Here is a 9,639-nt window from a genome sequence, read left to right as displayed (position 1 = left end):
TGGGTGTACGTCTTGGCCAGTGATTAGATATCGTGCATGGTTCTTACGTCCCAGATCCACGATATTATTATAAGAGACACTGCAGTGAGCGGCTCAGGAAATTTGGACCACCTGAGAAAGTTCTTTAACGTGCACCTTAATCTAAGCATACGGGCCTCTACTATTTCGCCTGTCGAAAATGCGGCCGTCGCGGCCGGGATTCGCTGCCACCCGCTCTGCCCGATTGCTGCTGCCGATATCATGGTCGCCGCCTCGCTGTCTCGTGTCCCTGGGCCGACCCTGCCGTATGAGCCATGGTTTCAAGTAAATTGTTTGCGATTTGAAGCCTCCGTCGCCCTTGCTTTAACTAAGGAAGGGACGCAGCATGCCCAAAACACACTAAATATATGTTATATTTTTCACGCGAAGACGAAATGAACGTGCATATCGCGCGAAGACGAAATGAACGTGCATATCGCGCCGTCACTCCGTTCACTCTGGTTTTTCAAATCCACCGCACTCTGAGTAAATAATATACTCGCCAGCAAGATTCAGAAGCACCGAAGCAGCTGCGGTTCACGTTCCGACATCGTGGCGGCTACGTAAAAGTCGCAGTTGCCCCCGAAAGACGAAGCATCGATACCAGTATATTATATCTACATAAAGCAACGTTCGTAGTTCTATTGGCCGCATATATTACAGTAACCATACGGTTTCCAATGAAATCGACAAGCATGGCGTCACTCGCACGCAGGCAAACGTGAACATTTCTCGCTCAATGACCGCTCCCACTAAACGTTGACGTAAACATCGCAAGCACAAATGAGCGAACGGGACACCCGTTTTGCACGTTGAGCACGGTCTATACCTTTGGCGCAAGCTAATCAAGGCAAGTTTTGTGCAAACAACTCACTGGCCAAACTTTCGACGTACGTTTTCTTTATTTTGCGGAAACACAGTCGTGCTCATAGTGAGCACGGGATCTGCCGCGCCGAGTACACCTGCGGGCGTGCTCAAAATGAGCACGGGATCGCCCTCTACGAATTACATTCTTGAAAAAGCTGCCATACAAAGCAACGGCACACCACATTGTTCAACAAACAAACACATAAGGAGCATGTATTGCTCGAAATCGTCAGAAGGTCTTGAAGACCGTCTCCAGCAGCCACGCCATGAGGGCGCGCACGTCGGTGAAGACGGCGACGCTGGAGACTGCGCGGGCGTCGTCCAGCCACGAGAGCAAGCCGACGAGGACCCAGCCCTGGACGGTGTCCACCATGAGCGCGGTGCCGGGGTCGACCACTTCGCGCAGGCCGCCGATGCTCACAGCGCACAGCTCATTCGAGGGATCCCCGCCTGAACGCGCGGAAGAAGAGAGATACAACCAGGCAGTGTCGTTTAGTGTTGCTCGATTATAAATACCGTAACCCTGCCTGCTCGTGATTGGCTCACAGAAAGAAAGCAAATGACGTGGAATTTCGTTGGTGAATTCTATAGGTGGCAACACAATTCCGTCCAATGGTCCAAACAGTATTTTTCTTTTCGAGTTATAGGTGTCAAGCATCATTCTGAAGAAAGTTATGTAGAAGTGTGTTTGTGCACGCGTTGTGTTGCTCTGCGTCTGAAGTTTAGCAGTGGGACTTGTGGTAAAGGATGCCTATAGAGGGCACCCTCCCCTCACCTGGTAGCAAAATTTGTTTACACACTGGAAGAATTGTGCCGTCTATGGAGTGCTTTATCGAAGAAGTCGGTTAATTATTGGACAAGTTGGAAGAAATTAAACTGCGTTCTCATGCTTCTTCAGCTTCACTGCCATATTAGACGATCTCTCTTCTTGCCACGGCTAGCGGTCCGCAAGTGCTTCGTAGTCCTCTTCGCTTGTTACATGCTTCGCGGCGATACGTTGCGAGCTCCGCATTGGAAGTGGTCAGCGACGTTCTGCGGAGCGCCTGTTTCGTAACCTGCTACGTAGGCTTTCTCTCTCTCTCTCTCTCGCTCGCTCGCTCTCTCTCTCTCTCCAAGTTCGTCTTGTCGAGAGGGAGAGCGCGCGTCCTTTTTTCATATTGCTACCATTTTTGTACGACGCAGGTGTTTCATACCTTGCACACACTATCGCCACCGACCGGTCTACGTGTCGCGCTCGTTATAGCGTGCAATGCTTAACTGACCAGAACGTGCGATTAGATCCTGGTAGAAATGAAAAGACCGTGAATTACAGTAATAGATTTAATCATCCTTTTAACCATTTGAGTAGGATTCGTATTTCTAAATCGCGTTTAAAAGTCGCAAGAAAAAACGGTATGTCGCGCTGCCTAGCGGGAAAGCCTTGAAGTTGGATTATGGAGTCAACTTGTATGGTTATGGAGCCCTTCACTTTCCCGTACCTAGACTCATGCTTTCATGCGCACTACGATGAGTCCTCAAAATTAGAGGCGAAAATGCTCGAGGCCCGTGCACTTAGGCGCACGTTAAAGAACACCAGATGGTCAACATTTCCGGAGCCCTTCACTACAGCGTCTCTCATAACCAAATCGTGGTTTTGGGACGTTAAACCCAAACAATTATTATGAATTATTATTATTCTCAAAATTAGAGTTTGTATATTATGCATACTCGTTCTATTCTGTGCTGCTTACGAGGTAAAAGGCGCTGCACGCTGAGAAGCGGAGCTGCCTTCGAGGCAGCTGGTGGAACATGTCGAGCCGCGGCGCATGCGCAGCAAACCGCCGCGCACAAACACTATCAATCACGAACGGCTCTCGCGCTCACCTCCCACTGTTTGCAGCATATGCGCTGTGTGTATACATCATATTGTCGCATCAAAACATTTACAATATAAATGTTTCACGGCGTTTACCACTTCCCCATTCCTTGATTAGACACTCTGACCGGGAAGCTCTCCATAGCGCTTAACAGGTACCATAAGAATTGGTTGTCGGTCCCTTTAAGCTGGTGTAACGTCGTTCGCAGCAGCTGAGCAGCGTATAGCTTTGTTCCGATATAGAGCACTGCATTCTCATGTGTGGCTCTAAATTGTAATTCGGAAATATGTCAATAGCGCCATGTGATAGCGCGTTACAGCTGACGCACATGAAGGGTCGTATTAGACCGAGCACGTTTTTTAAAAAAAAATGCTGGAGTGGAGATTATTTCGCGAAAGCGAAGCCCGACCTCCGCCATCTTACTCAAGGCACGTAACAACGTCAGCGTACTGCGAAGAAGGAGCAGAGTTTTCCTCACATGCCCTACTATTTTAATATGGCTAATTTTTCCTGACAGATACTACTCAACGGGCGTCCTGGTGTTACTGGTATCTTAAAAACCTCATCATCTTGAAATTTTTAGAGATCGCGTTACCAACAATACTCGTCCGGATAAATTACTTTCGTCGAAAATAGCGATCTCTTATTGGCGCACCACCACCTGGGACATGAACTAGTAGTGGGGAGTCTGGGAAGGAAGTGTTTTCCGCTTTTCTGAACCGTAATTCAGAGTGCTACACTGCTAAAGCAGGGCCTCCACTCCAGAATTTTTTAAAACATCATTGTAGCAAGCCCTCTTTTTATATGTGCTCACCCGTGTCGTGCGCCACCTGAGGGAGCAGCGAGCAGTTGACGAGCTGCACGGTCTCCCTGGTCAGGGCGGTGGGCAGGCGGCCCGCTCCTCCGCCGGCCGAGCCTCCCTTGGGGCGGCCTTCGTGACGTGCCATCCACAGCACCGAGCCGTACACCGGCACGTCGGGCCAGGGCAGGCACAGGGCACTCACGCCGCCGGTGCCCTGAGGAGCCACAGCGGTAGATAAACAGACGTCTTCGAGGGAACAAAGTCTTGGCCGTAGTAAAAACCTTAGGGGTTAGTGGTACAGACGCCTATAGCATATTACATTGTCCGATTAGGCAGACTAATTCTTGTAGTCTGTATAGGTACGTGCACAACACCGCAATACGCCCACCACCTTTGAGCAACTGCATGGCTAACATGCGGTGGCAACACCGGAATGGCAGCGATGCTACAAGCTCCCTCTACAACAGGGGAGAGTTTTGGTTTAACCACGGATGCTGTAGTAAGCAAAGGTGGTAGTCACACTTTGTCATGATTTTCGTGAGTTCAAAAAAGAAAGATGTGTTGCGTGACTGTTCTCATGCTAAAAATACTGGGCGTGCAAACACGGACAAAAGAGAGAAGCACACCACAGACGCCGACTAGCGACTGAAAAAGGTGCACAACGGCAGATAAAAAAAGGTGGACACTGTTTTCGTGCAATGGAAACTATAAAAAAAATGTATGTCACTACAATAACTGGACATGTAATTTAAGTGCTATTAAAGGATGTGCGAAAAGAAGATAAAGACACGCCACGGCAGCGGAGCTCGCGCTGTGTTGGCTTCGAGAACTTTTTTTTTGCATGTGAAGAAAGCTGTATGAAGAATTAATAGAGTTTCCGCTCCACTCAAATTGCGCAGTTTACTGTGCTTCCACAGGCGCACCTGAACGTTGAGGGGTTCGGCGAGCACGAGCACGGCAAGGTCGTTGACGGCCCGGGTGGTGCCGTGGAACCGACATCCCGGGTGGCACAGCGCTGCCGACACTGGCACGCTCACATAGGAGCGGGCGTGGGCTCCGTGGGCGGCCGAGCTGCCATTGCGCAGGAAGACGCTGTACGTCGGCTTGTAGCGCGATGCGAACAGGCAGTGTGCCGCCGTCAGAACGTGCCTGTGCAACGTGCAAGAACGCCATTGAACTCCCGGCATATCGAGAACAGAAGAACGCAAGGAGAATACAAAAGAACACAATAGATTGGGGCACCTACCTTTGTACTAGTATAAAGTATTGAATGACCCTAGGTTCGCCCCAGCGGTGCGGGAAAGCTTGTCGATCACCATATATATAAATTACCCAATCACGTCATCACTTAAATTCTGCAAACGTCCACTGGTAGGACTGTCCAGTTCAGCGCGTGCGATGATTCGACATAACTCGACAACGATACAATATACACAGTCTCAAGGTGAAACCAACCCGAAGTCCGAATTACGTTGTGACGTTGCAGTTGTGCGCGAGTATACAGCGAGCGTTTCTGGAGTTACACGCGTGTGATAATCGTGGCCCTAACTCGTTTCGCTCTTCCCTTCGCTACGCTGTGTTCGTCGGTTCGTCTCTCCACCTCAACTAGTGCTCTTCTCCGTGAGAGATGTTAGCAGATAAACAGCTTCTTGTTCGCCCACTCAGCGGCGTCGTTTGCTCGTGACACCCCCTAATCACACCGTTGACTTCGCGACGGCCGCTGAGGATAGCGGAAAGGCACGAAGAAGAGCAAGCGAGCGTCTGTTGGTGATTTACCTTCGCCTAGTCACGTGGTACCGCAGCGGCGAGGCTCCGAGCGAGCGCAGCTGTGACGCCTCTCCGCAGTGGATCACGTGGACTGACGTCATGCCTGCCACTTGCGCTGCAGCAGCTCAAGGTCGTTGCGACGCGATCAATGACATTGGGAGACAGCGCAGTAGAGTTTTCGCGCTAAAGAATGTTTTACGGCGTTCATTACACACTCACTGGTAAGATTTCCTCTGCACCAAAAGAAAACAGGTACCATAAAAAAAAATCGGCAGATCCCACGTACCGTGGGAGTCGATGTTATGCGAAGCATGCGGCGGGAAGGTGACTGTTTTTTTTTTCGTAATTTTTTTTACTGAGCCACACGTCACAAGATGACGCTATAGATTTGTATAAATTTTATACGCACAGATATATGTTGAAGAGCCGCATATGTGTTATATAGCCAGTTGTTTACGGTTGGGTAACGCTGCCAACGGCGACGTGGGTATTACCAACACCAGAAGCGGTAAGCTGATATGTAGTGCTTAAACTTGTCCCGTATGATGGAGAACGCACGCACGTTTCACGAACCCGTGTAAATGTGTGGAAGAAGTTCTTGACAGTTCTTGAACAAGGTCATCATCACCGTGATCAGTGAGCAGCAGCAGCTGGTCATGACTTGTTATAGGATCTGGTCGTGATCGCGATGACGAGGGGTCCATGTGTAGTGAATTATGTGGTATAGTAAAGCTGTTGGAAATCGTGGATGCCTCGGTCATTTCGTCGACAAAGTGTCAGTCGATAGAGCCGGCTACATGTTGGAAACTGAAGCCACCCTTCGCGTTTCTGAGGCATAGGCAGTCGAGGCTGGTAGGCCTGGATAGGGCTACGTAGACCAACATCAGTGGATGGCGCTTGTATTCGTAGACAACCTGGGCGTATGTGGCCTACGTTGCCCAGTCTACAAAGCGGCTGTCAGCAGTCAATCTGGTATCATCCTCGGTCAGCATGAGGCCATCGCCCAGCCTCGTAAGAAATGAAGAGGACACTCCGTCATTCTGGCGGGCGATCGAAGTGCACTTTACGGTGCGGTGACGTGAATATCATATGTAACTTTCGTTCATGTATCCCTCAGGGGTCGCGCAATGCTTCAAATAGCTTGCTGAATCATGGGAATACATATGTAATGTTTATTGGACTGCTATAAAAGCGGAGCCAACACTGGAACAATAGACGTTAATCTGATATGACGCCTGTATCGTAGGAGTATCATGTAGTGCTCATATTGCTTTCTTGTAAAATTAGATAGCAAGCACCGCAACAACAATTGACGTTGCATCGATATTACGCCTGCGTAGGCTATTTCTCCAAACCACTTTCAAACCAGACCTGGCGTGGCACAGTGGTAGAATACCTGATTGCCACGCAGAATGCTTGGGTTCAATTCCTGCTGGGATCCTAATTTTCATTCTTTCCATTCGTCAAGTCAATGCTGCCGATATTGGTTTTTCTTAACCCTCTCGCATTTAAGTTACCAATGTCTGTTCTCGCCGATTCCTGGGTAGATATAATTGTCAATCACCTGTGGCGCATACCCGTACACCGCGGCCCGTGGCGAACGGGTATGTGCCACATGAGTTTAGTGGAAAGGGTTTGACGACGTACGCGACAGGATTTTCACATTATTCATGTCATGACCCGACAATCATATTCGTCAAATCCTCTTACCCTCCCATGCCACTTTTGGTCTACACTAGGTTAAGGAGGTGGTCATGAGATTGGGTACACCTTTCAGATAAAGAGTTGTACTTTCTAAGAAAGTAGCGTGCGCATGTGCGACGGATTGTGAGCATGGTATATATACGCATGTGATGTTCAATAAACTTTTGTTGGTAGTTAGCGCTCGTATGTTGTCTGGTGTCGTCCCAATTCGCCCAGGCCCAATTCGCCACAATTCTGAAGCACCCAGACGTAGGCGGCTAGATAGATAGATAGATAGATAGATAGATAGATAGATAGATAGATAGATAGATAGATAGATAGATAGATAGATAGATAGATAGATAGATAGATAGATAGATAGATAGATAGATAGATAGATAGATAGATAGATAGATAGATAGATAGATAGATAGATAGATAGATAGATAGATAGATAGATAGATAGATAGATAGAAACGATGAAAGTGCCAAAGGGTCGCTAAGAAATGCTTCGCATTTAAAATTGGTTGCTGGTCCCTTTAAATCGTAAATGTGCGCTGAAGTGGACAAATTCCCGAGTGGACTCCCGTGCAATGCACTACGAGCTCACTCACCGTGACAATGACATTCGCACTCCTGCTCTTTATATATATGTAAGTCATCAACGTTCCTTTGTTGTCGCGCACTTAATAATTGCGAGGTCATTGAGCGTGAAAAGCCACGCTTCCTCTAAATAGGGCCAGAAAAAGAAGCTGGCCACGTACGTACCTTGCGGTGACGACGGCGCCGGCGCACGTCGAGGTCATCTTGTGGGTGACGGCCACTCGCGCGAGGTGGCCGAAGAAGGAGTCTGGGCCCACTCGGGCGTGACGGTCTGACGAGCCTTCCTCCTTGGCGGCCTGGAACACGCTGGGGCAAGGCAGCAGGTCCTCCGGGTCCTGGACGTCGGTCATGGCCTCCACGCGCACCGTTACCATCCAAGGCAGAGAGTGGGCGCCTCCCGGCGGAATCCCGCCTTCCGAGCCGCACTGGCTGGGGATTGGGAAGTGCTCCGTACGACAGCACTGGTTGCCCCGTGGCAATAAGGAGGCAAGCAGCAGCAGCAGCAGCGATCCGAGCACCGAAGATGCAGCCATGGCTTCTGTACCGTTCCGAAGCACGCGCTCTTCTCGAGACTTTCGCGTTTCGCGAGATGACGTGACTACGCGACGACGACGATAACGATGATGGTGATGTGAGCCAGCAGTACAGAATCTACATCTACATCTACATCCTCCCCATGGCACGCACCCATAAAGGTGCGGCCAAGAATGGTGCAGCTGCATTTTCATATACTATATATACATATACTGACAACAATTTAAACAAAAAATACGACATATAAATGGAGAAATGTTTGTACTCTTGCGCATTTAGACTGGAAAGTTAAGCGGTCAACCTTTAACGAACAAGTTGGAATTTGGCGTGAGAAATTCACCACAAAAAGAGTATTTCGAAGAATCACCACGCAGCACCGTCACAGCGAAAGTTGGAGGAACGGCCTTTCCTGCAGATCCCGTTGTGAACTCCTTTGGGGCAACTACTACAAGTACACTTGAAAGGTATCCACTATGCCATAAATTATCATAAGTTTTGTGAACTAGGGAACCACCGACTATGCCATTATTCTTCATTCTGTGGAGAAACGAGGTACCCGCTACACATCTGTAAGGCATTATATCACTTTGTTGATGCTGCGGCTGATTACGATGAAGAATTATGGTTGAGCCCTTTGTAATGGGTTGAAAGCTTTAAAGGGACACTAAAGGCAAATATTAAGTCGACATTTATTTTTGAAATAGCGGTCCAGAAACCTCGTAGTGCTACTTTTATGCCAAGGAAGTGCTTATTTTGAAATAAAATCACGTTTTGTGGTCCGCATCGCGTTAGCGCACTTCAAATCACCCGCCTGAAAGCGGTATTTCGCACATCACTGTTGCCGTGCCCAATGTTGCCTGCCTTTACTGCGCGGCGGCGTGCACCATTCGGGCATCCGGCAACATCATATGCCTGCGGTATTTTGTCGAACTTTCTGTCAGAGCGACTTTCACGAGCGTGCAAAACACACGCGGCAGTACGCGATGCCGAAACTACCACTGAGACGCGACCGCGTGAGCGAAGCAGGGCGCCGGGTGAAGCACAGTTCGGCGAAAACGGAACTTTTGGCACACCGGGCCCGTGCCCCCTCCCCCCCCCCCCCCCGAATTTTTTTTTTTTTTTGCTATGGCATACAGAGCCCAAAATGACACATGTGACATGACCACATCTGCCTGCCCGGCCCCCACTTCAAATGAAGGAGGAGCCCCCCCCCCCCCCCCCCGAAAAAAAGTTCTGCCTACGCCCCTGGTGAGTGGTGAGGTACCTCGGGGCGGCGGACCTTTTGATGTCCGCGTGTGTGACCCATCATCCTGCGGCCTTCACATGTCAAGAAAGGACCCCCTTAATGCCACAAGGGCAGAGTACAGTGGCTACGCCCTCTTGGAGGATGTTGACCTGGGCGGGTGTGGGCCGCACCCTTAATAGTGCTGCGTGTGACGTGATCGGACCGTCCCAACTCGGAGCAAGTCCCCCATCTAGGGATCTGGGGAGAAGAGACTCTTCATAATG

At 49.5% G+C, this 9,639-nt stretch overlaps 1 protein-coding gene across 1 annotated transcript; it reads right to left on the bottom strand.

The window, feature by feature from the left end:
- Positions 1 to 933: 933 nt before the first annotated feature.
- LOC119394970 (ovochymase-2) lies at positions 934 to 8,129 on the bottom strand. The gene is made up of 4 exons (XM_037662265.2): positions 7,762 to 8,129; positions 4,467 to 4,692; positions 3,556 to 3,757; positions 934 to 1,335 (listed from the first exon to the last, which is right to left on the bottom strand). The coding sequence occupies exons 1-4, from the start codon at positions 8,127 to 8,129 to the stop codon at positions 1,115 to 1,117; spliced, it is 1,017 nt and encodes a 338-aa protein (XP_037518193.1). The 3' UTR covers positions 934 to 1,114.
- Between the last annotated feature and the right edge of the window lie 1,510 nt (positions 8,130 to 9,639).

This window comes from Rhipicephalus sanguineus, chromosome 5 (genome assembly GCF_013339695.2).
Source record: "Rhipicephalus sanguineus isolate Rsan-2018 chromosome 5, BIME_Rsan_1.4, whole genome shotgun sequence".
NCBI lineage: Eukaryota > Metazoa > Arthropoda > Arachnida > Ixodida > Ixodidae > Rhipicephalus > Rhipicephalus sanguineus.
The sequence above is the reverse complement of the archived record's forward strand: the minus strand, read 5'-3'. Positions and strand labels throughout refer to the sequence as shown.

Excerpts from the sequence above, each read along its gene's own strand:
- LOC119394970 (XM_037662265.2), bottom strand. The coding sequence starts at position 8,129 with ATGGCTGCATCTTCGGTGCTCGGATCGCTGCTGCTGCTGCTGCTTGCC. Across the intron at positions 4,693-7,761 it reads GGCGCCGTCGTCACCGCAAG|GCACGTTCTGACGGCGGCAC; the intron begins GTACGTACGTGG and ends CACGTTGCACAG. Across the intron at positions 3,758-4,466 it reads CCGAACCCCTCAACGTTCAG|GGCACCGGCGGCGTGAGTGC; the intron begins GTGCGCCTGTGG and ends GTGGCTCCTCAG.